The sequence below is a fragment of the Tympanuchus pallidicinctus genome, unplaced genomic scaffold, assembly GCF_026119805.1.
Source record: "Tympanuchus pallidicinctus isolate F22 unplaced genomic scaffold, pur_lepc_1.0 scaffold22, whole genome shotgun sequence".
Taxonomy (NCBI): Eukaryota; Metazoa; Chordata; class Aves; order Galliformes; family Phasianidae; genus Tympanuchus; species Tympanuchus pallidicinctus.
The window spans coordinates 31,627,249-31,654,286 of NW_026294739.1; the positions used below are offsets into that span (position 1 = coordinate 31,627,249).

Below are 27,038 nucleotides of genomic sequence, written 5' to 3' on the forward strand. Positions count from 1 at the left end.
TCTGCCCAACCAGATGACCAAGGGCCCACAAGAAGTCACATGGCTTCCTGTTACTGAAGTGGTACAGAAGGAGTCTTTCAAGGAGTCATATAATCTGATGGATTACTAATCATAAAATTAATAGCGGAGAGATGAGTTAATTACATCCAAGTTCCAAAGATTTTGGCAAAAAGCACTGGAATCGCTGAGCTACAATGAAACTTACTGATAAATATCCAGTAAACTCTTCAACCACCTGAGACTCACCTAAAGTGCCTGCCTGGAATAAAAAATAATGCTAAAGAAAGAAAGAAGTGATCGATAAGAGCATCAAACTTCTTACAGGAAGACCTGAGAGTTCACAAGCTTTTTATCGACCTCAAACTTCATTACGCCTTTGTAGCCATCACTTCTGACCCACGGGGAAATTAAACAGCCTGAGCGTGGATGGCACAGCTGCTGCAGCAGGAGGGAACTGCTCAGAGGCCACAAAGTCCCAGTCAGCATAGAGCTGCCCCACGGCTGTGTGCTGCATTGCCCCTCAGGGCAGTGTACAGGGAGAATGCACCACCTGCTTTGCGTGGATTAGAGAAAGACACCACCAGTACATCGCAGCTCCTAAAACAATGTGAAGTGCTGCTGAAAGAAAAAGAAAGAGGCTGTATTTCTCACTTTGCCTTTTTTTTTATTTTTTCTTCCACAGTGACCCATTGTGAAAGATCACCTACACCGGTACCACTGTGCTTCTGCTGTCCGTGGTCCTACACTGGGGCGCTTAGCACCTGTAATCAGGAACACTACTGGGGATCTCAGCACTAACTGGATCTCACTATTGCAGGTGGCTCTCATGGAATAACTACGGTTGGAAATTATCTCTAAGACCAAGTCGACCCATCAAGCCCACTAAACCACGACCCTCAGTGCCACACCTCCATGTTTCCTGAACGCCTCCAGGGTCAGCGACTCCACCACCTCCCTGGGCAGCCTGTACCAACACATTACCGCTCTCTCAGAGAAGAAATTTCCCCTAAAACTCAACTTGGATCTCCCCTGCACAACTCGAGGCCATTTCCTCTCGTCCCAAGGGGCTCTGAGCCCTGAGGCTGGCTGCACTCCCCCTGACCGCCGCAGCCCCCGCCGCCCCGTCCGCCCGCAGCGCCGCGCTCGGTTCCCCGCAGCCGCCCCCCGGCGCCCTCCCTCCCTGCCTCCTGCCGCCGGAGGGGCGGGGAAGGAGCGCGGCCGCCCCGAGCCCGCCGCGTCGGCACCCCCGCGGCCGGGCCGGGCCCTCCCGGATGCGCGGCCCCGCGCTCCGGCGGCAGGCAGGGCCGGGCAGGGGGAGCGGCGGCGGCCGGCCCTCGGGGGGAGGAGGTCGGCCGCCTCCGCCCGCCCCCCGCCGGCGGCCGCCGGCCCCGGCCTCGCGCGCAGGAGGAGGCGGCCGCGCCCGCCTCGCCGCCCGCCCGCCGCCGGGGAGCCGCGGCCGAGGCGCATGGAGACGGCGGCCACCGTTGCGGGCTGGGGTAAGGCGGAGGGCGGTGGGGCCGTACCGGGAGTCTCCCCGCGGCTGGGGGCGGCGGGGCCCGGGGCGGGGGCGGCCGCGGGAACTTGGAGCTGCGGGAAACCCCGAAAGAAGCGTCCGCGAAGGCGCACCGGAGGGAGAAGGCGCTGCAGGTGCCGCTGCCCCCGGGCACCTCCGGGTAGCGGCGGGGACAGAGCGGCTGTGATTTAGGGCGCATCGTACCGCGTACCGTGTTGAGCCCGAGCGTAAATCTTTGAAGCGCGAGTTATATTAACGCTTACATGCATGGGGGCAGAGCGTGCATTAGGGTGTACAGTACAGTCATTCCGAGCCGCTCTGCCACACGCACGTTCAAGGTGCGCTCAAACAAAGCGGGAAGCGGCGGCTCCGTCTGACAGCGGCACTGCCCGCGTCGGTGGCTGAGAATGACTTACAAAAACAATTACCATATTTACATAACGCAGCACTGTTTATACACGGGGCTTTGAACCTAAGAGGCGTTCGTGCCCTACATCGCACCATTTCCCGAACCGGGGGAAATTCCTGGAAGTAGGAAACAACGCTTTGTTCATTTCTTCTGCCCCCATTGAAGCGCGAGCTGAGCGCACATCCTCATCTGAGATGTGTAATGCTGCTCCGCAGAGCGCTGCCCGCAGACAAGCAGCGTGTCTCCTCCGACAGCTGCTGCCAAAGCAAAACCTAGCGGCTATTAAGGACTTTTTCTTTCTCTCCACAGTTCTTTTCTTCCATCTCCCTCTCATCTCTGGGAGCTCCATCCGCGTTGGGATAGGCAACAACTCCAGCCTCTGTAAGTAGTTTCTCCTTATGTCTTAATGCACTAACGCATGCCTTACACCTGTGTACAGCTGTAGGAATAGCATAGCTGAAGTCCTCTGGCAGATAAACACAAATCTGAGCACAAGCAAATCTCTTTTTGACCAGGGAAACAACGGAGTTAACAGAAACTGGGATCTTCACACAGACAAAACACAGAGGTGGGTGAAAGAACAGCCTGCAACAGTGCCACACAACGTGGCCTCAGGCACAGCTGCTTCAATCATTTTTTTAATGCTCAGCATTTTCTCCCACAACAAATTAACACAGAGCTGCTGCAACTGATCTACAAATTGAGCACATCAGTCAAAACTGATATCATTTTGGCACTCACTAATATAACGTGGCTAAAAAATCACTTCCAATCACTGAAATAAAATGCAGAAATTTGCCTCCCTCCCACTCTTCCCTTTATGACCAACTTTGGTATTTATTCTGTGGAAGATTTCTGAAAGAACATAGTAAGAGCCAGCTCTGCCCCTGGCACTGCCTGTCCTTCAGCAGAAAGCCGCGTGTGTGAAAGGAACCACACAAACATGTGATAAAAGAATGAAAAATGAAAAAGTACTGCTGGTTGTAAGTATTAATTGTTATTAACCAACAGCCATCATTTGCAGTACATCAGTGAAGGACCCCGTGCTGCAGGGCTGCAGGCAGCAGAGCTGGGCTCCTCTGTACTGCACGTGCTGCTCCCCCTCCTCCTCCCCAAGAAGTCCCAGATTTCCTTATAGGGTAAAGAAACGTACTTGAAGGGCAGGTAAAAGAAAACAAACCACCTGGTTTTCAGTCAGATCTTCAGCAGTTCAGTACATACATATCAGCTATTTGAAGAACACGGCTCCTTTATGGCTAGAAAGTGACTATGTAATTACGTATTTAAAGATTTGTGGGTCTTTCTGATAACTGTATTGGATGATAATGTCTCAGCTGTTACATCTCAGAGTACAAGGAGTGCCCAGAGGTTTGTAAAATGTTCATTTGGATGCCTGACTCGAGACAAACAGAAGTACGAAGTACTTCTTACGCAGCAGTGCTTAACATTCAGCCTTAAGACTCCCGTGTTCAAACCCGTGCCCCTCTTGAGCTGCATTATCTCACCAAGCCAAGAAGGAACAAACGGGCTCATGCTGTAGCTTTCTGTACACAAGCGCCCACAGCCAGGCTCAGGGATGTGCCTTAAGAACGCAGCTTTGTGGTGAGCCATGGTCCCAGGGAGGCAGTGGATCCCACTGCATGATGCCTTGAGAATGCTGGGGAGGAAAGCACCAAAATCTGCCCTCCCTCCCGGCCTGTCCTCCAGCAGCACTGCCAGGAGCCTGTGATGCAGGCTAGCACACTGCAGCTGCCCCTCTTCCCCAAACACCCAACAAAGCTCCATCCCTACAGTGATCTGCTCTTAATTTCCTTTCAGTGATTTTTCCTCAAAGTACAGATGTCTTCTGAAGGCAGCACACAGGTCCCTTATCCCCTCCCTTAAATGCACAGCCCATATCTCCTCACAGTTTTCCACTTCAGGCTTTAATGCCTTAAATTGTGAAGAAGTAAAAAGTGTTCAAATGCCTCCAAAACTACACCTTGGAATTCTTCATTCTTCTCCCCTGTCTTCTATCAATTTATTTTATGATGGCTTGGTATCATCTCAGTTACTCACATCAAGAATGGTTTTAATTTATTCAATCACATTCCACACTAGGCAGGTATCTGTTTGTCAGCAAGCCTGACAGTTCCCCAGCCTTGTTTATGAGGATGTAGGCTGACAACGCCAAATCATCCATTCCCCTGTAACTGCTGACCAAATTCCCTGGTTTCAGCAGCTTCTTCCCATCCTACCTCCCATGTCTGATTTAATTTTTTCATGGAGAGAACAACAGAATAGAATTCATTCCTGTGCAACTACTGTGCAGAAGGACACAGAGTTCAACCTTGCTCCCTACTGAATAAATGGTAGTAAAGCTTTAGTTTTTCAAAGAGACCCAATGAAATCTCTAGGAGTAAGGCTGAGAAGCATCTCAGACAAGAGCAAGGGGAGATGTTCTGGAGGTGCTGAGCACTATTAGCTCAGGCAGTCCATCATTTTGTTACTGTGTAATGACTGGACTTGGGCTAGATGCTCAATGCAGTAGATGCCCATACACCTCTTGTATGACACTGAAAGACAGACTATGAGTTTTTGTGGTCTTCTTAAAAGTAACTGTCTTCAGATGCTTTGGAACTTTGGCTTCAAACTGAGAGCTGGCAGAAGCAAACAATTCAATTTATGCAAATAGTCGATTTAGCTCCAGAACTTATTACATATTTTGCTACAACTTCCTGCACCCCCTCAGACTTTTTGTTTTAATTGACGATATTATGACATTAAGAAACCTGCAATCTCAGAGAGCCTGTGTGAAAATACTTCGCTGGAAGGCATTCCAGCCAAAGCCATCGTAGATCACCATCTATTCTTCATGCAAATCTTGCTTGTACCACACATTCTTTCCTGGGCCTCTATAAGTTTCTTATCTTTAATAGCTTTTGTTCAGTTCCAAGTATGTTAATCCCTCTACTCCTATCATTACAATGAGAATCTCTCTTTCAAGATTGTATTAAAAGGGATATATAAATAAATAGTTCAATACATGCAATTTCTCTCCTCTTTTTGAATCTCTCTTCTTTTTGAATCTTTTTTTAATCTCTCCTCTTGGCAATTAATTAATCAATTAATGAAAAACGTGGTTTTTCATAGAAACAGCTCTCCAAGCATATGATCTATAAAGGTTTTCGGCATGCTCAGTTTATGGTGATCTACCTGCAAACGTGATAGGATTACTTCTATCAGTGCAAAGGCCATGTAGAAGACCCAACTAAAACTAAAGCTTTATCATGCCATGTTCTGAACAGAGCAATTGGCCTTGTCTGTACAGTTTGCAGGTGCCTGGATAAGACAAAAAGTTGGAAGAGAAAAACAGTAACAGAGACGTTTTTTGTTTTGAATTTCATAGCAATCCAAGGAGAAGGGCAGGCTCTCCAAGCTCCTCAGCTGGTACCTGCCCATTATTTGGCATACACACATTGCAAAGACAGAAACAAAGAGCAGCTATTTGGGATGACTGACTTTTAAGTATAATTTGAAAGGTATGTTGAACTACACCAATAATCAAGCTCCTCATACTAAATAAGCTTGTAAAGTCAGACGTTCAAAAGAATACAGGTCATTCAATAGCAGATTGACAAAACAATTACGATGTCTTCATAACCATTGTGTGCTGGGGTACATGCTGTACAGTACCCCGCCTCAGCCCCAATTGAAACCATCACAACATACAGGAGGAGCACAAAACAGATACACTGAGAACAAAACTCGTTTGGTTTTTTTTTCATATTGCACTGCCCCTTATGGTACATGTGATGATTTTTGATATTTTTTTCAGTTTTGCCAGTCAGTTTGAAGGAAAATACACCATCAAAAAGCACATACAAGGACAATTTCTAAAAGGATTGTACCTTAACCTAAATTTGATGTGATCATTTTCACATTCTTAAACTACAAATGTTAACTTTATACATTCATTCAAATGCGTACTGATTTGGAATACAGCCCCTGGAGACTGCCATCACACCTGGGATGGAACAGGTCCGCTTAGAATTGGGATGTGTTTCTCTGGAGGAAACTTTGTTAGCTCCCTGTCATCCATAAGAAAAACTTTTCAAATCTTTCTCAAGGCAAAATGTACTTTAAAGACAAAATACCGTGTTCTAGCTCCTACCAAGACAGTTTCACCTGTGAGAAAAGGCATTACTTTCCAAGATGATGTTTCTGTCTGTACTCTGCAAAAGAAACTCGATTACCTAGAATTTGAACATTACTATTTGTTCAGTCAATGCTAAGGGTGAATTTTTACCTTCCTCTGTCCAAAAGTGCTCCATGAGGCCTGGACTTCCATTTATTCCTAAAAAAAGTATTTGCATATTTTTTGTCCACAAGTTTGGGTGGGGATTTTGCAGCTTCCCTTGGGAATAGTTGGAATATTTGCATCACCTGGGTTCACAGAAGACATAATTTACTTTTGCTATACCTAGGACATGTAAGCTTTTGGGAACGGGCTTGCACAGACACATACACACTCCTTTACTGATATTGTCCTATACTACTTTTTAACTCAAAGAATTGCATCTGCCGTAAAGCTTCTCATAGTTTACAATGCTGGTAGTTCTCCCTGAGGGTAATAAAATGTTGCGGCAGTTTCCTTGCCTTTTCATGAGGCATGCACCCCAAAGTGGCCTACAAAATTCAAGAACTGCTTTCTGGATGAGACCAGAGAGTTGTTTGTTTGTAAGTTGCTTTAAAGTACCAGTAAAGTGGTTGAAAGTAAAACAGGCTTTTGATGCCACGTGAACTGAATTGCAGAAAAATTTCTTACATCAAAAAGGGATGAAATTGTAGGCATTGGTCTAAGAGAATTTTGTCCAGCTGACACAGAGACTGAACAAGAAAGATACAGAAGAGTATAGACTGGAGCAAGTTCTAAGAGGATTACAATCATTAATAAGGCAACTTCAAACTAGCTGATGAACTAAATGAACTCCGTGGAAAATATGACTGTATTCATGAGATGCATTCTGGGACCAACTGCTTTAACGAATTTGTTACTGTTTTTTCATTGGCATCATTTTCTTGCAGATGAATGCCTTCTTAATATCTGCAATAACAACATAAATAGTCCAAAGTTAACAAAGTTCTTCCATTTCTACAATGTTTGGTACCACAAAATAATGACTGCATAGCTCCTGCTTCTTTACTATTTTAACTGTTTGAGAAACACAGGCAGGAATCTCCACAGCCTTCACCGCAGAAAGCTGTATTCTATGTCACCCAAAGATGCCTGAGGTGGCCACCCCCAGAACAGCAGTCATTTGGGAAACGTACTGCAAGGTTTTCCAAAAGCACAGAACACTACGATCTGATTGCTGGCCTCTAGATTGCAGAGCTGCCAGGTACAAGCATACAATCAAAGATTTACTGTAACAGTTTGTCGTCAGTGCTGGCAATATTTATAAATGCACTTGGGGTACTGACATTTTCCACTGGAGCAGCTGTGTGGAGAATTGGAAATCATGACCAATTACGCCTAGCTGCAGGATTTTGCAGCTATGAAGGCTAACAAAAAAAGCTCTGAATTAAAAACACCGGAGAGCTAACAAAAACCTGATTTAGAGGAACTGACGGTTCCGTTGGGTACCAGTTTGCAACACTGGCCCTGTGAGTGTTTGCTCTCAGGAGCTGGTGTTGTTCAGGTTGGGTTTGAACGTTTACTTGCCTGCATTTGGAAGGTTTAGATTGCTCATTCAAAGTAACCTGAATAAAGCTGTAGTACTTAGAGTGATTTAAAGGTGAGGAGTTTTTCTGCCCAGAGGGTCTTCCTTGCCAAACTTCCAATACTTTTTATTCTGTCATAAATGAAGTCTTCTTTCTGCTCTACTTCTGTTCCTCATTATTTGAAGGCCCAACAAAACTGTACAACAAAATGATGAAATGATGTTGGCACTTCCACTTACATACCCAGATGCACATGTCAGAAAACAGCTCCCTTTTATCCGCCATTGAAAAAATCTGAGTTCAATTGCACCACTATTAAAATGTAAAAACAAGCAAACAAACAAGAAACATGAAAATCTTCTTTGAAAATATACTTTCTTTCCTCTCTTGTCCTGGACAATTATCAAACTGGTAGAGGGTTGTGAAAAAGTTACATCTACAGCTAGGAAGCCATAATTCAGACTTATGCAAGATAGCAAAACTTTTTTTTTTTTTTTTTTTTCCCCCATCTGTGTGTATTAAGCTGGGGCAAAGATGGATTGTTTTGTTTTGGACGTTAGGGCACGTAAGTAATGCAGGAGGCTCTGGAACACAATGCCCTCATAATTTCTTTACTGCATTTCACCTACAGCTCAGCTGTCTCCAGCACTATTGAAGTGATCTGCAAGAACAACGTAGGAGGTATTTGGTTTGCTCTCAGACCATTCTGACATCTAACAGTGAAGAGAGCATTTCCATCCCCCCACAGCACTTGAAATAGCAGGCGCACTGACTTTCAGTGGCCACAAAGCCGTGTTACTCAGGAAGAAGCTGTTACACAAAGTCACCAGTCGTTTCTCCCCCTTGCAGATGAGCAGAGCATTCTGCCATGTAAGAAGGAAGAACTGCAGTGTGGCACCGGGCTCTGCCTCTCCAACTGGCTGCGCTGCCGCTACAGGAAGGACTGCGGCCGGGACTACATGTCCATCCAGCTGACGTGCTCCAGTGAGTCACCCTGCCCTCCAAAGCAGGGCACACTCCTGCAAATCTGTATCTGTTTTTTCACTGGATCTGTTTGTAGCAGGACTGTGCTGTACACAGGAGATTTGGTTTAGTTTTGCTGTTGCAAGGATATGGATATTTATAGGTTTATTTACTTACGTCTGAATCATTTATGCTACATGCTGATTGCAAGTGGAATAGTAAACAAATATCAGCGGTAGTGGGAATGGAATATTTGGTCCAGATCAAAATGCATTAAGCTAATGTATTGTGAAGGATGCCGCTCTGAAATGCCAGTTGGGAAAATAAAATTAAAAAGCCTAAAAAAGGGCGGGCGTCATTGCCAGAACCAATTAGGCACTGGCAGCTCTGCAGAGCAGGTTGGCTGGGCACCCTGCGCTCCAAAATGGCAGTGTGAAAAAATCCACAGCAGCCGATCAGAGCAACACCCAGGGAGGCTGGAGGAGAGGGAAGCACTACGTCAGGTCAGCAATGCCCAGTGCAGTTACCAGCCACAGGGTGACTGCTGCAAGTGTGCAGAGAGGTTCAGCCATCTGTTTTGGAGCACAGATTTGTCACAAAAGTTGAAAGATGAATTGGAGCATTTCTGATGAACAGAAGTGCAGCAATCCCAGCAGTAGCCTTTTACAAACAAACTTCTTAGCCTTTTCTGATATATTCTTTTTAACATATGCATTTTGTATCTAGCAACATCTAGGAGCACAAATACTTTTAGATCACTGTTTTACATGTTACAAGTGGGACTGATCACATACTGCTGTCACTAATTACCTGCCAGAGATGTGTATTGAATTTTTAATTTAATACTGTACACAGAAGAACATAGCCACAACTCTGCAGAGATACCAGAAGTTAAAACAGAGAAAGCAGACAGACAGCTCTGGGCACAGGAAAGCGAACAGAAAACCTGAGTTCCAGGGGGGAGCCTGGCACATGGCATCCTCCAGTGGTATTCAGAGTGTGGGGCCACGAGAGAGCTGAAGTGAAGGCAAAGTGCAGGCAGGAGGTCCTCAGCTCCATCTGCTCAGCCTGGGCATCTGTGCTTGCCACACAAGCTGGCTTTGCAGTGGAGATCAAGCATTAATACAACACAGGCACTCTATAGAACTGATCACAGTCATTAAACAGAGCAGGCTCCAGGTCCATGGAGCGTGGAGAGATAATGAGCTTATGACTGAGCATGCAGAAGGACTGCAGATAGCGTGGGCAGGAAGACACAAGGCCTGAATGTAGGCAAGACCTCAGCTTCTTATGCTGTAGTTGTTAACACTGTCAGCAGAGATTAGAGCTAGTGATGGGATTTTCTGCAGCAACGTTTTGGGGAGTGGTGGTGGAAGATCTGTGGGAATACAGCAGTTCTGATGGTCTTGTATCTTGCCTGGATCATGTGAAAACCTTTCAGCAACTTCCATCTGACAGAAGTATGCATTATTTTCTGTCCTTCCATAGGAGCATGTGCATGGAGTAAGAAATAAGTTGCAACCAGCACTTCCTCATATATGCAGAAACATATTTTTCTAAATGCAAAGCTGTCAGTTCAGCACTAATAAGCTATGACAGTGAGAGTTGACAAAACAGTCAGTCACAGGCTTGCTCTGAATACAGTACAGATTTAAGACCTCAAAACCACAAAACCAAGAGATGATTTGCAATGGTTACGGAAGTGCTCAAAATCACAAACTGCCTAGAGGAGAAATTCATTATTTTTCAATGTAAAGGCTGATTTTCAGTTCACAGCTGAACTTGAGAGCAGTGTCTTCCAGCAAGGCACTAACACCTGTCACTTCATCTGCACCTTACAGACAAAGGAATGTTTCAGACAAGGCAGGTGCCAAAGCACCTATGTTGTGTGCTGATCCTGCTGAACGATAGCAGGGCCTGTTAGAAGATGAGCACCAACAGGAAACCTGTATGGAAAGATACAGTTAGATCTGGGGCGGCTGCTTCAGCCCCCTACTGCCTGGTGCTGAGGGGCAGGGCAGTGGGAGCAGGGCAAAGGGAGGGTTGATGGATTGCCCCACACTGTGAGCACTGGCAAACAGAATGTACATTTACTCCAGGAGATCTGGGGGCTTATCAGAATTTAAAGAGAGCATGAGATCTGTTTTCTAAACATTGGCAGCGCATCAATCACCAGTGCAAACTAATGACAGAGAAAAGGGAAATGATTCCTGTTCACTGTGCCATTAACACCTAACTTAATATCCTGAATTCACTTACATAGGCATTCAGTTGGAATAAAATAGCATTTATAAAATCAGATACAGCAGTGTCTGTAACGGGGACTTCCTGTGTCAGTGACATCACCACATGAATAAGAAAAAAGCTATGAGGGTAAACAGAACCTCAGAAATGAGAGCTCTGGTGGTTTTTCCCAGCTTAGGATAGATTTCTACCCTCCATAATTCCTTACCTCACAGAGACAAAGTAGTTCTTTTCATAGCATACTCTAGGAGCTTAATTTTAGTATTTAAGAGTCCAAACACTAACACAGAAGTATTTTATTTAATGTGCAGTTACCATGAAATTCAGCCTAATGGGAAAGAACATGAACTATTTCAAGTGCATCTGAAGTACAAATATATTTGACTATCCTTCCTGTATCAGCGAGCCAGAATCAACTGGATTCTTGCATCTTTATTCCCTTTCTCCCCTTTCTCTTTCTTATGCTTCCTTCTCTGAAACTGATTGACAGTGATTTTTTGCCATTAAATCCCCTTGAATCAGAGGTAGAGCCACAGCTGTCATAATGAAAGCATTGTACTGCAGGAACTAAAGTGAAGCAGCCCTGAGAAGCAATGCATAGATTTGTTCCAGTTGAGAAAACAAGCTAATATTTCCATTGCCATAAGAGGAAATCAAATGTATAATCTTTGCTCAAAGACCAACCATATATTTCTTCAGAAAATACACTCACCAAAATAGTGCTGACCTGTGGCACTTAAGATGCACTTGCCTCAGCTACTCTCCGCTTCCAGTCCTCAGCCAGCTACTTAGAATAGAAGCTCACACACATACCAAGTTCTTAGCTGTCTTTTTGTGTCTCATACTATCTATATGTATTTTTTAAGGTTGAATTATCTACCTAGAGGATTTCATGAACTCACGAGAAAGCAATATTAAAGGCTAAAATTCTGCTTCAGATTTAAACATTTTCACTGGAATGAAGAGATCTGCCCCACTGAAGCTAAAGACAGTCATAACCCATGCTGTAGTCGTATTATTTTGCAAAACTTACAGTAACTGTCCTCCACGACGATTTACTGAAGGTTAATATTAACAGGAGCCAGATCTAAGTTTGTTTTAAAAGCTTCATCTACCCAGATAATTCCACAAATTGTCTTTCCATTAAGCAACACAATCTAAATTGCTTTAATTGAAGCTTTATATAATATTACGTAGGTAATCCTGCCTGGAGTTACGTAGGAAACCCCTGCTTGGAGTCAGCTAAGGCAATTAACAATTTACTCCTGAGATGACTGGAAAAAGTATGTTTTAATAGTAGCCAGTCTTTGAGTTTGGACAGCTTGAGTTGAAAAAGCAGATTTCAGGACATGCAACTCTGACATGCAGCTCTTCAAATAGCAGTGACAACAGTCACTGAAAATATTAAATTACAACATAATGAAAATATCCTTTTGTTTTTATCCATTCCAAGTTAATTCCATTAGATGTCCTTGTAAACTCATTCCATCTGAAGCAATGTGTTGTTTCACTGTCTCCTTACAAATCTGTATCCAGGTAGAGATAATAATACTGAATTATTTGATAGGATATAAAGACTCGCTGGTTCAGTTTCACAGTGAAAAATTATCAGTAATATTGTTATATTTTGAAATATATTGAAATACTTTCCTGGTGGCATTGTTACTGGAAGAGAAGCTGAGGAGTTTCTGTCAAGGTCAATATGCCAAAGGCTGCTCTGTGAACCTGCAAACAGGTGAGGAACTGATCCAGTTACAGAGGTGTCTCAATGCACCTTTTCCTTTGAAAAGACTATATGAATTTCAAAATAGACGGCTTTAAATCCTGTAGGTAAATTCTATTATAATTTGTCCATAATACAAGCTTTCAAAAAGACAAGAAAAAAGCCCATCAGCTAGACAAACACCATTCCCACAGCACAAATGCATAAAATGGTGACACAGTTTTTGAATGCACATTTCAGCAGTCTCTGAATTGGAGAGTTTAGTATGAATAAAATCAAGGTATTTAAAGTGCATGAAGGATGCACACAAACACTATCCTGAATGGAGACACAACTCCTTTGTCCATAAGCTCTTTCTCAGGAAATAGCAGGACCCAGCTTGTTGGCACAGCAGCTTTACGAAACATTAGTTATGTGTGAAACACAACATGTAGGGGAAGTGAAAATCAGATGAAGACTGAGCAAGTAGTAGAGCAAGTAGAAAAAGTCTGGGCCAGGGGACATAAAACCTCCTAAAAATCTTCAACTCAGATATGCCTTAAGTCATGACACATAATTTGATTAGTTTCATATGAGCAACTAATAGAAGACATTTGTTCAGATCATCACATTGCAATATCTTTTATAATTGCCAGGCTTTCTTTCAGAGCGCACCGTGGCAAATACGTGCACACTGTATACAAATACATAAGCAGGGCAGAAAGAAAAATACGGAATGGTGAACAAGATATTCTTTTTATCTGTCTTACTCAGCACTGTCAGGCTCTCATAAACAACAGTAACTCCCAGCACTGACAAATGCTGTTTATTAAGGAACTGAATGCTGCTGACACCCTTTCTGTGAGGGGAGAAGCAGAAGTTGTGCTGCAGTTTGCTGCTGAGGGCCAAAGAAACGTGTGCTGATGGTGTGAGAAAGGAAGACTGAGGAGTTCAGGGTCTAACTTAGGTCATGTTCTGTCTGAAGGTGCTGGGAAGTTCTTCACCAGCTTTGTAGCACTGCACGTGTCATGGAAGTTAGGTGTGTTTTGCTGGGTTCTTTGCTGGGAGCTCAGCATGCTTTTATAACAAACCTCAGGGCTACTGCAGGGATTACTTTTGTTTTCTGTGGATCCAGTTGTCTGCCCCCAGGACTGCTGGATTAATTTGATCTTGAATTTGTAAAAATGTATGAATTTCTATACACAAAAAGCAGTGGTGGAAACTCAGAGAATGTGCTGTGCCAGGTGACAACAGGAGCAGGTTGGGCTGGTGCAGCAGCTACACGACTCTGCTCTAACAGAACAGCCGTGCTGGGGATTCTCCCAAGAGAGAAACATGTCAGAACTGACACAGTGTTTGCAGCAATAAGCTGTGCTGGCAAAATTCTTGTAGATGTCACCAAAATGTAAATGAACTCCACTGACTCAGGGAAGCAGTCTCCAGCAGACAGACACAGAACGTATTTGCATTTAGCAGGGGATTACAAATATCATTGTTCTCTCAGACTGAAACTCCTGGCTCGGTGTCAGCAGTGCAGGGATGCGTTTCTTTTCCTTGAAGCTTTAAAAGCAAAAGAATAAAATGTGTATCCCCATGCTTGCCAGCGAGCTGCTTTTCACATGTTGCTTCAGGAATCCCAATTCTGAAGACTGGGAATATGGGGGAGTGCAGACACAGTCTGGATATGCTGACATTGTGCAGTTTCAGTTTATTGTTTGGTGCTTGAAAAATTGCCTTCTTTGTCTCATGAGAGATACTGGCATCCTCATGGCTTGCAGGTTGACAGTATTGAAAACCTCTTGACAGTAACACCATTCCCTCCCTTTGAAAAGGGAACAAGCATTTAGATTTGGAGGCCAAGCTGCAGTTCCCTATGAGCCCTGCTACACAGGGAAACACCGTGCTCTACCACACTTTACTTACAGCAGCAGCACACCTGCAGCATCAGTGATACTGGGATCATTCTGCGGGGAATCTGCTCCCTTTGCTGGTCATTTCACCCAAACCTGAAGGGAAGGGATCAGCTGGGAAGCCTCCCTCTGTCTTCTCCACCATTATGAAGGATAGGTGAAGTGGCATTCACCAGGAAAACTAAAGCATGCCTAAAAGTCAGCATCTCTCCTAACACGCTATAGAGACATGAAAACCTTGTTTCGGTCTGCTAAACTGCAGTGAATAAAGCCTGATTTTATCAGTAGGATTGCAAGCAAGACTGAGAAGAGCTCTTTGTTAAAGGATGATAAGTGAAAGTTAAGATTAAGGCTGACATTAGGCAAACCGATTTCATATTAATCTTGATTTGGGATCACAACACAGTGACTATTTGTAAAAATACATGCATATACCCATTTGTGGAGACAGACATGGGTTTGATGGCTTTTCATATTAAATTATCTCAAGTAAGAACGCAAAGAACAGCGTTTACAGAGTTAGGAAGAATCTTAGAATTTCCAGTGGAGAAAAAAAAAGTCACCAAAATAATAAAACCATTACTAAAAAGTACATTTTAAATCCAATTCAGGGAACTTGCAAATAAGGATTACAGTTACGGTCCTAACTTATAGATGCTTGTATAGAAGAACAATTAATGTGGCATCATATCATATCATGATCACTGCGCATACATATGCATGTATACCAAAGGTGCACAATGTAAAACTAGCAGGAAAGCATGAATGCAGTTCTGAAAAACAAAACAGAAAACAACAGCATTCCCCCAGCACGTCCTATTAGTGTCCTGCTCACTTTGAATCCTAGCCCAGTTAAGTGCCTGCTTCTTGGTAATTTCGTGTTTGTAAATAATTGAAAGATGAGCAGATAACTGAGCCAGTGCACAAGATAATTTGACTTGATTGCTCATTTAATGACTCAGGAACTGGTGATAATGAAAGCTTGTTCAGATAGAGAAGAAGTAGTGCAAAAGACATTAGAGGGTGTCATGCTTTATCACTGATACCTACCCCATAGGCAGTGAGATAGTACAAAAAGACAACTGGTGCTAAATTCTTCACAGGAAGCACAGTCGTAATTCATACAGTCAATAATCGTAATGACAAATACTATCAGTTTACATGCTTCACATTATTCATTACTTCTGTTTCTCTGTAATTTTATAAGGCTGATACGTATGTTTCTTTCGTAGAGTTTTTGGGTAAGCAAACTGATAAACTGAACAGAAGGAATAACTACACAGAGTACTTGGATAGCTCCAATTTCTGTTCCTCGTAGACAGGATTGAACTCCAAGTAACACCAGAGAGGAACTGCAGCAGTAACTTTCCTTTCAGAACCAAAAACCTCACTGAAAATCCTAGCACTTCTTGAATCAGCAAGGTTGCCCACACCTTCACAAGCAGACAGTGCTTGCAAGCTCAGGTATATTGTTAGCAACAAGGCCATCTGTTTTTATCAAATCTTCTTCGCCTGTCCCTTAAATCTGGTATTTCAGCTAACTATGCAGCAGCTGCTATTTAGAAAAACCTGTGATCTCATCTCCAGAAGGCAGGGTATTAATGAGTGAGACAGTAAATACAGCAATTATTTTAATAATGCAAACAGTATGATATTTCTTGTATCCTAATGCTGTCAGCACAAGGGAGATCAGAGATAGGGTCTGAAATGAAAGTTCCTGCACTATGTAATCTTCAGCATGGCCTTTAGGACAGACATGACAGCATGCTCAGGCCACTTTCCCCAAGTGTTTCATTGCATGGTCACTGTGAAGACGCTGTCCAGTACAACCCAGACATATCCCACTGTGTTTTGCTAGGATTTCATGTTTCTCTAGTAATCTTGGCACACTGTTTTTTCTCTTTTATTACTTTCAGTGCTACATGATTTTCACAAAGAAGCTTTTTTCAGACTAGTGTTCACTTTTCTGCAGCTCACACACTATTTTCACTGTGTCATATAAAATAGGAGGTATTTTCATGCTGTCAGCTCATTCACAAAAGGACTCATTGCTTGTTAATGCAAAGAATAAGATTTCAATGTGTTTTAACATCTGATTGTCTTTTACATCTCATTGTTCACTCATATGACACTGAATTGGTTCATACATTCACACCAGAATCAGTGTAGCAGCACATTCAGCTACCCCATGCAAATCCTACCCATGTAAGGCCAGGTGCACACAATTAAAATATCTAAGTTTAATGACCTCTTTGAGAATGTTATAAACTGTTCGGAGCTTTTTGCATTGCCCTCATATTAAATCACATTCTGAGTTCCCCTATATTACAGGACTATAATATAATATGTACCTTTTTGTTGGGAAAGAAAAGCATCTCACTTCACTGTGTGAAGCTTCTTGGCCTCCTTATGAGTATAAGTGTAACATTTAATCTGTAGATAAAAATAATTCAGGCAGATAAGAGGAAACTAAAGAAGAGGACTGGATTTCTGATGCGATTCTGTTTTAATTTGCTTTAGGCAACTGTGAAAGTCTTTGCTGTTAACAAATACATTGATGAAAATCCCTTTGCAGTCACGATCAGGATAACCAGGAATAGAAGTAACTTTGTCTTCTATTACAAAATTGTTTATATGTTTCTCCATATATTTGCTTGTGCACTTGAAAGGGAATAGAAGAGGACCTTCCGTCACCCTAGATACCCATTTTTCCCCACTAAGAATCCAATAGCTCTTTCTCAAAAAAAATTTTTTGTAGGTTAATGGGGACAATTTAACGGAGGGTTTTCCTCCATTAATATTAATGAAAGTAAAAGCTATAGAATGGCTTGTATGAAGGTGAGCTGGGAATTAGCAGCAAGACTCACAAGACAATCAGGGCTCAGTCTGTGCTGCCACAAAGGACTAATAGCCAAAAAAAGATCATTTTGCCTTGCCTGAAAAAGCAAATTGTGTCCAGAGATGAAATCACAGTTATTTGATGAACTGTAGGAAGAACAGTTCCTGACCTTTAACACCAGACTGAACATACAAAGCACATCCCTTTGAAGTGAACTCTGCAGCTGTGAGGTGGGAGCTGCTTGGTATTTCTCTGTGCTGTTTCAAGCAGTATCCGTAAAACAGCATTTATTGAGGTAGTCCACCTACATTTATTTTGAACCACCCCTGCAGGACACACTCTTTGTCTGGGACTGAGACATTTTCTTTGTTCAAAACGCTACAGAAATGAGCTGGGCTTACAAACAGCCTGTGTTCCAGTTAAGACTTTGTCAGGTGCTCTCAGTGGGCATTACCGAGGATCTAACCTACAGCACTGCTTATTACAAACATCCACAGAACCCCTGTACATCAAAATTTAATCAACCTGCCTGTAACATATAATTATTTAAACAGAGACTTCTCTAAGAAAGTAAGCTCTCAGAAAAAAGGCAAAGTTCACGTTCCAGCCTTACTCTGTGTCTTTCCGTTATTCTCCCACCCAATTTCATTCAGCGGCACACAGAGCAGCACTCACTGTCAGTTCTGCTTTCTGTACTGATAACTTTTTAAAAACCTCTTTGAAAATAAAAAACAGGTTAGTTTTAAGAACAGGGAGAAATTGCCACAGTCTACCTTTCTCATTGCTTTGAAAGCAACCAGTGCAGCATACACAGAAATTTCTGAGGGCATTTGTAAATGTCAGCCCTTCGGATAAGTCTTGTTATAAGTTAGGGGAAAGCCCAGGACTTGTGACTTCTCAGCAGACAGGAAGGTGCAGTACCTGCTCTAGCAGCTGTCAGCATTTACCCTATGCTGAAGCTAGCTCCATTTTATGTTTAAAATATGCACCCAAGCATATTGCAGTTTATATAGAAAGGTGAATAAATATATAAACACACTTCCCTAAGGGCCAAACTTTTTTCACGCCCTTTCTCCAGTCTCATACGTATTTAAGCACCGTGTGGAACCTATAAAACAAGCTGCATACAGAAGGCAGCAGTGTTATGCGACTCCAAGAAATACACTCCTGCCTTTCGCCTGGGGAGAAGTTGCTTTTTGCAGCCATTCAGTGGCACAGGTCTTCTCTCTTGTTTGTACGGATTCAACTCAAATATGGAAGAGGGCAGAATATCCGATATGGACCCGGCGGCCCCTAACCACTGCACAGAACGCACGTGGGAAGGGGTTGGCTGTATAACAAGTCCTGTACTGATTTACCAGTCATCTACCTAAACAAGTCTTCTACAGCAAGCAACTGGGTTTTAAAGGGGATTTTACCCCCTAAGTTTTACAGTAGTAATGTCTGAGTAATTTAGTTTCTGTAGTTCTTCTACTGCCCTTGAATTTTCATGGCTCCTTTAGCAGTAAAGACAACAAGTGAGTGCATCCATCCCATGAATCAATCTCTGTTTTGCCATTATCGACATTCCTGCAGCTGTCTCGGCAGAAGCCCTGTTCAGACAAAATCTGAGCGAAACAGCTTCTTAATGGTATGAGAAAAGGCCTGTATTTATGCAGGCAGATGCTGCTATAGCTTTTACAGATACAGTTGATAAGTCATACTGTAGGCACTGTAAGTTGTGGGACATCAACACCATTATTCGTATGGAACTGCATAACAACACTACAAAGCCATTTTAATTATTTCAGAAAATTCAAGTCATCTTCAAAGGAAGACATTATATACAATAAGATACATTACATATGATAATACATCTTAAAACAAGCCAGTGTTTGTTAACTGATTTCTCTGTGTCCTACATAACCAGCCAGTTCAGCATTTCTGTTGTCGTTACTTTATACGTAATGAATGCCAATCATTCCCCCCTATGTTTTTGTCTAGTATATCATTACTATTGAAGACTGGAGGTGGGGATGGAATAAGAAATAGGATCATGTCTATGAATAAGAAGCAGTACGTAGCCAACAGTTCCATAAATTATTGTCTGCCCCATAGGTATCTCTTTAGGTCACAGTACAGTTCAGACATAACCTCCTAAAGAGGAGATGCGAGACATCCAGATCCCAATTCAAGTAGACACACTGATGGGGCAGAACAAAGAATTATTTTCCAGCTACAATTATTCAAAAACCATCCATGTCAAAAGAAAAAGAAAAACTATTACACTGCTACTTTTTTCCCCAAAACTCAAATTAATACATTTATGTGCTGAAATACCAGAAATTCTCATAATACAAGAATTGCCCCATTCAAGTTACTGCCATCCTAGGCTGGACTTGAGCTTATGAAAGTAACTTCACCGTAATGGATAAAAGAGATTCTCATTATACTTCTTTCCAAACACTAACATGGAGTTTCTGAAAAAACATAATAGCTTCAGGTCCTGCTTTTACAATTATATTAGTTCAAAGTTATTTGTATATGAGAAAATAGGGGAAGAAAAAATATTGGCCATCACAGAGTGGGCTCCAGAGTGATTTGTTTCACTGCAATGGTATTTATCATGTTGATAAAATAGACCATGGATCTGAAAATTGGAAGATTTCTCCTGTTAATTTGAAAGAGCACCTATACACGCTGCTGTGACATCAACATAATACCCTAAAGCCACAGCATCTGAGAAGATTTATTTTCTCAGCCCTTATGCAGCCCCATTCTCTTTTCTTCTGACATACCCAATTTGCAGGCTGCTGGTGATCCAATCTTATTCATTCTGGCTCTATAATAAGGATGTCAATGCAAGAAGAGAAAAGTCATTATCTGATAGCCAGTAGACATGATAAAAAGGCAGAGTTAGATATCTCAGAGGAAAGGCCACCCTTTCTGCTTTGGATGAGCTCCTCAAGGTCACGGGCAGCTTTTGTACCTGTAAATATGCTCCTAATTCGCTTTAAGCTGAGTGCATCAGATAACTCTGAAATGTTTCTACCACACAGTCTGACATTCTAAATAAGGTTTTGATGTTTTTCCATTTTTTTTTTTTAAAAAAAAAAAAAGAGTGCAAAGCTTTAATTCCTATTAGAACACATGTTCATGTTCAGAAAGATCAAAGAGACTATGTTAGCTGCAGAGAAACAACCTAAATTTATGGGTTCTGCCTGGTTAATAGAATAAACATGGACTTGGGTTACACTCTCAAAGTAGCAATAACCAGGTGAGACAAAGTAACCCTTTGTATACAATGACATTTACTGCAAATTTTAAAATAATAAGCAACTGACAGCAAGAATGTATTTATTCTTTGACTCTGAAAAATAACCATTTCATTCTGGAAGATAAGCTGCCACCAAGCTCTGATTAATGGACTCTCAAGCAATAAAAGAATGAAATAGCATGAGCTACAATATACATGAGCTAAAAATTATACCAGGAGTCTTCAATCAATGAGCATGTACACCATATGATGCCACATAAGGTAAAAGTTTGAGGCAGTCCCTAGCAGGTTATTACTGAATATCAATTGTATCTTAAGAGGCAGTTTACTCTTGAGTGTGAGAGCAGAAAAACATACAGGCTAGAGCACGTGAGTCGCCTCTGGGCCGCACACAGCAGCAGCAAGCAGCAGGAGAGAGAATTAAATATGCTCTTGGGCCTCCTGAACTGAGAATTCTTTTTTTCCCCAGTACTACTTATATGACTCTCATAAATCTGATTTATAGAGAGAACAGTTTCCAGATTATTCTGGTCTTCCATTCCCTTGCTCAACTCTGCTACAAGATAATAAGAGAAATGCAGAAGGACCAACAACGGCCTTAACTGTTCTTCACATCATCATCAGTTCCTATTAAATGCCATTTAAACATTGAACATAATAAGGAAGCAGTTGTTACCTGCACCTTCTCTATAGCATAGGAAGAATGTGATGGATGGCATTAAGGCAGAGACAGCTAATGCATGCTGTAATGGATGCTGAAATGACACAAGCCATTGCCACAGCCAGAGCTACAAAATCCTTCCTTATAGTCACTCATCAATTCGCCACCTTCCAGTTTTTAATGACAGCTGCAAGCTTCCTGTACTTTCTTGTTTTTGACTTTCCAGGCCTTGGTTATTCCTATCTGAGTAAGTTTGCCATCACAGCTTCTTGCAATCTACTTTAGGTCCTACAGCAGTGAAAGCACAGTGTTTTCCTCTTCTTATTAATGATGAGGGGGCAATGCAGGGAGAGGAACTAGGCTTCAGTTTTATCATTAAGTGAGATGCTCAGACAAGGAATCGGAAGAAAGCACAGATCTGTCAGACATATTTCATGGAATATGTGCCAGAGATGTGTCATGCCTGACAAAAGTGAACGCTTATGAGAACAACTCAGTTCTATGGAATAACTGAAATTTTTGAGATCCTTCACTACAGCCAGAGATTGGAGAGGTTAAACAAAAATAAAAAACTGGCTAAGCTTCCATTCCATTTAAAAATAGCAGGTTGCTTGCACCAAAATAAAAGAGTAGAACTGAGTATAAATATAAATCAAATGCAGATTGGATTTTGACCTGGAGCTGCTCCTGATTTACACGTGGGATAACCACAGTAAACCCCATAAGCAGATGGTATCCTGGTGTTTATCGAGCATAAGCAAGAGTTTCCAACCTTCCTTATAATCCACAAGGAAGAGCTTTGAATCCAGTAGTTTTGCGGGGAGGAATTCAATTCTCATGGGGTATTTGCAGTCAATGACTTGAATGATCTCTCTCTCCTCCCCGTGCTACAGTGATGCTCTGTACAAAATCAGTGTCTGAAATCCAGAACCTTTTTTGGTTGTTTCTGTAACACGCCTACTTCACTCACTTTGTGAGCTCCTCTCTGGGAGCTGTAGAAATAAGCAGTGTGAAAGCAGCTGCAGCCAGAGGCCTATTTCACAGTATAGCAGCAGTGCATAATCCAGCTGGCCACTCTTGGTCAGACTCATAATCAGCTTTGAACAGGAACTGCTCAAGAATGAAGAATCAACAAAATCTTTACCACTTCCACTAATTTAGTTCATCTGTGGGCCTCACTGGGATCTCTCAACTCCTTCTTGCCATCTGTCAATCTCCTCCCTTGATAAAGATGCTACATATTCCAGCACTGTCCCAAACAGGGAAAAAAATGAGGCAATCCGAAACATGCTTTAAATTGCTTCAGTGTTTGAGATACTTTACTGTGATCATTTAAAATCAAAGCATGATATGCATTATCCTATATTCAGCTTCCTCCCACTTGCTTCCAATCCCATATGCTTCTGTTAATTTGATTTGTTAAAGATAATAGGAGAAGCTAGGCCAACCACAAATAATTGTACTAAGCCAGAGTGTTCAATTAATGCAACTGCTGTCAGTGTGCTTCAGCTCTAGCTCAGTAAACATCAGCCTAGGAAACAAAACCACGACTGTATCTGGAATGACCCACGTTCAGTGACACATCTGCATACTGAAACATTGCTTTCTGACATAATCTAACTCAACTGCATCTACAACATCCCTTACCACCAAGTTAGACAGGACACAGGAGCTTCCCTGCAAAGAGAAGTTAATGAGGAGGAGAAACAGCCCTAGGTACAGCCCAGAAGTCCAGCTGTACTACATCTCTTTCAGCTATGTGGAGTTACTCTACAAGTTGGTCAGTTGAGGTGGAAGGACGGCTGGGTATAATAAAATAATGTCATATTCAAGGGATGTTGCAGATGAATCATTTATTGGCTAACAGCAAACGAATAGTGGGCAATTTTTACTAGTACGTTCATTCTCAATTACGTGCTTGCTCAGCCGCATGGGCTCCCTGTATTCACAGAGCAGCCATATGGGCGCTGTATTCCCAGCTGCACTTGCCAGAATGTTCCGTTTGTGTTGTGTCAGGTTACGCAGCTCCCATCACTGGATAAAAGCATCGCCTCGTGCAAACGGTGGCATCCGTATTTGGAGGAGCAGATCTCAGTATTTACGTTTGCACTGCTCACAATTTGAAATTTCATTGAAAAAATAAACCCCACCTCAGAGAAAAGGTTAGCACTGCTACTGCTGATATTTTTATGGACTTTACATAAGTGTACAGATATTTCTGTTCTGAATGAAAAAATTAAACATTTTTATGTGCAGAAATATACAGTTTATCCAAAGAATACATGTTTGGATAAGAAAAATTTATTCAACGTTCTTTGCCAGAAGTAAAATCTTTTGCCTCCCCCAAAAATTCAAAACCAGAAGTGCTTGTGTGAATGCAGGGTCTGTAGTCATTAGTCACCTCAGCAGTTCCCCCTGCAGTAAGTCACTGCAGCTACTCACAAAGCCTGCAGGACAAGACTCACCATGTCAAATCGAAAATAATACCACCAGAGAAGTTTATCAACCATATATTGTTTTAGGAGCTGGGCTAAGGGGAGTGATTCATTCCTCTAATAAGAGCAGTATTGCAATATGTCCTGTCTCTGCCAGAGACTTGGTTCTATTAGATTAAGAACACAAAAAGAGAAGGATTCATGAGAGCGAGAAACCGCAGATAAAACAGACATGACTTGGAATTACTAAGGGAGCTCTGAGAACGTTCTAGATAGATGGGCTGTCTTGAAATAAGAAGATCACTCCTCAAATACAAAGGGAGAGTATAAGTGAGTACTTTCTATCTGACATCACCAATAGCCCATTAAATTCCTATTAAGCAAAATAGGACCAAATATTAGTGCTCACACTGAGTGGTACCGCAGGAAGAGTCAATGTGCTCAGACACAAGCTGACTTCTATAGCTAAACTTTTAAAAATCTACCAAAAAACTCTGCTCAACTGTCTTATTTTCTTTCCCTTCCCATTAGCCAAGTTGTTAACCTGCTGTCCCAGCTTCATAAAATCTAACAGCACACACACACAGCCTCTCTTCTTTTCCTCTGAATTTGCTGGGAAGTTTGTCACCAACTCCAGTTCCAGGATTATTTGATACCAAACTGAAAACCACAACCAAGCAGCAGATGGAAGAACTCACGTCCCAGGTTCACCTTCTCATCAGGATGGCAACAAAGTGGATTCTTCCCTTAATTCTGTAGCGGGAGGTTGGAACTAGATGATCCTAAAGGACCCTTTCAACCAAAACCATTCTGCGATTTTCTGTGATTCTTTTATCATTCCAAATAAGCTAGAAGTACCAGTACATTATCTGCCAGTACTTTCTGTTCATTTCCAAAGGTGTCTGTTTCCTGCAATTGTGATTTAAACTAAACTGCAATATTGGCATCTTTCAAAGACAGAATTTGCAAAAAATCTGATCAAACAAGGCTGCTAAAAGCCAGCAGGATTACACACACTGCTTGAGCACGTTACCAACACAGATAGTAAAAAAGCTGTACAAATGAGAAACATGACTGGAATTTCGTAAACACTGAGAAAGTTTAATTCTGGCACAATGGTCATAGGATCTGCTCCTCAGCCACATCCCATTCCCCCACATTTAACACTATGGGATCACTTTTCAGCAAATTCAGTCTTTCCTTTTGGCACATAATGTTGTGTAAAAGCTCAGCACATTTCTTGGCTGTCTTAATTGCTCATAACGATTCTCAGCCAACAGTCAAGTGCTTCTGAAAAACTATTAAAAAAAAAGAAAGAAAAAAAAACAAAGCTACTACATGCTAATTCTCCAGTCTGGCTTAATATTTCTAGTCAGTTTTCCCAATGTCAGGTGTTAGCCAATGAGAATATACACTGGCTTGAAGCCACCACCTTAAGTGTATCGCGACTGCAAGACACCACGTAGCACGTCCCAAAGGGAAGGAGCTGGGAAAACATGGATGTTTTCTGAAATCTATGTAGAATGTACTTGCACTTCTAAAAGCATGCATTTATTTCACAGAACATTCAATAGAGCAAAAATTCATTAGTTTTAGTTTCTGTAGGAAACAAATTATTTCTCTGTTCAACAGGCAGATAGGCAGATATAAAAACAACAACATACCATATTTCAAAGCTACTCTCGGTACGTATAGCTTGCATCTCCAGTAATTTGTTGCATCCACAAAATTCTGTTTTACTCATACATAGCTAATGGGAGAGGGAAACTTTCCAAAGAAAGTCAAAGGCACAAAGAAGAATGAGTGCACTGCCACAGCGGTTTACTTCTCAGATGACCTCTGGCCAACAAGATTTCTGAAACTTCTGCAAAGACCAAAGGCACTTTGAACACCCGTGTTGCTTCTTATGTTGTTCACAGGCTTACCTACTCATAGCGTTTGCGCGTGTTTGGTTTTTAAGTTACAGTATATGTTTGCCTAAATTTTAACTGATCTGCAACTTCTTTCATCCATTTAATTGGATGAGTCTTCTGCATCATCTCTCTCTCCATACTGTGTGTCCCATGTCAGGGAATCAATAAAATGGGAGCCATAGAAATGGCTTTTTTCTGTTTGTAAACTGGAATGTCAAGTGACTAAATACTCACTTGTTCACATCATTTACTAAGGTACACATTTCTTTCAGGCTTTCATTATTTTATGTTATCATTAATTGTCACAGTTAGCAGACTGATTTCATTGATCACCTGAATATTTAACACTGTGTCATGACCACCACCTGGCCACTTCCAAATATTGGTCACCTCCTAACTTCAGGAGGGTCCGAGTCAATGGTCAGGACTGAAAAACCCTCTAGTCAGGTGCTCCAGATGGATGATTATCTTCAGATTCGTTGTAAAGATCACTATATTTCTTACCTTCATTTTGCAGTCTCACTAAAATCTATCTTTAGGAGATACAAGAACAGCTTAGATGGAAAAAAAAGTAAATATAGTCTTGTAAAGATACTGAAACAATCAACAGAGACAGATGGCTTCCAACATTCGGGCTGAAAGCTTGCATCCCTACACAGCACTGCTGTAGTACTGGTTGGGACCAGAAATCTTGCAAGTTTTGAGGGGTTTTTTTGTTTGTTTTGGTGGGATTTTTTTAACTGTAAGGTAGAAACAAACAATATAATCGTCACATACATTCTCCAAGTGGGACAGACTCTGTTAATCCTTTGCATAATTTCTTCTCTTCCCCAGTACAAGCTTTGTTTCCAAAGCTCTGCTGCCTTAGGCAAACAGACAGATTTCCAGCTGTGAAAACTCATTTTTATCTCTTTAAAGAACACATGTTAGTGTAAATTTATCAAATATGTAGGCTAAACACAGTTACTCTTTACTTAGATAGTGTTAAAACATACACAGTTTAGAAAAGACAGATAAACAACATACTTATGTCTCTTTCTGCCTCAGTATCTTCACCCCCTTTTTCACACAGAAATGCCCCAAGAGAAGACTTGGAGTTAACAGAATCCAGCAAGACTCCTTTTTCTCTGACCCATAACTCTGTTCACTCCTCTGCCCCACATCAGTGCCTTGGGATGCAGACTCATCTTGCAAGCTAAAGGATGCCCTGTTCTGCAAAAGTATGCTCCCCTGCTTCACTCCTACCCAGAACTTCCTCTGAAAAACCCTGGAGCCTTTTCATACCTGGTAACAATGCCCGAATCCTTTGTTCTGCTTGAGAGTGACATTTTTGAGTTTCAGCATTCTTCCCTGTGTGGTTCAGCACAGTTCTTTCAGCTTCAATCACTTCATGAATATAAAGGGTCTTTCCAGAAATAAGTGACTATTGTGCAAGGTACATCATAGATTCCAGCAGGATATTTCCCAAGCAGGCAAATGATTGCTCAGTG

At 42.0% G+C, this 27,038-nt stretch overlaps 1 protein-coding gene across 2 annotated transcripts in view; it reads left to right on the forward strand.

Annotated features, from left to right (window-relative positions):
* Window positions 1–1,417: 1,417 nt before the first annotated feature.
* The window catches only part of BEAN1 (brain expressed associated with NEDD4 1), a 38,008-nt gene continuing 12,387 nt past the window's right edge, over window positions 1,418–27,038 (forward strand). For both annotated transcript variants that reach the window (XM_052686668.1, XM_052686669.1), the window contains exons 1-3: window positions 1,418–1,496; window positions 2,232–2,303; window positions 8,475–8,609. In XM_052686668.1, coding sequence (XP_052542628.1) covers window positions 1,466–1,496; window positions 2,232–2,303; window positions 8,475–8,609 — 238 coding nt within the window. In that variant the 5' untranslated portion in view covers window positions 1,418–1,465. The remainder of the gene's footprint in view (window positions 1,497–2,231; window positions 2,304–8,474; window positions 8,610–27,038) is intronic.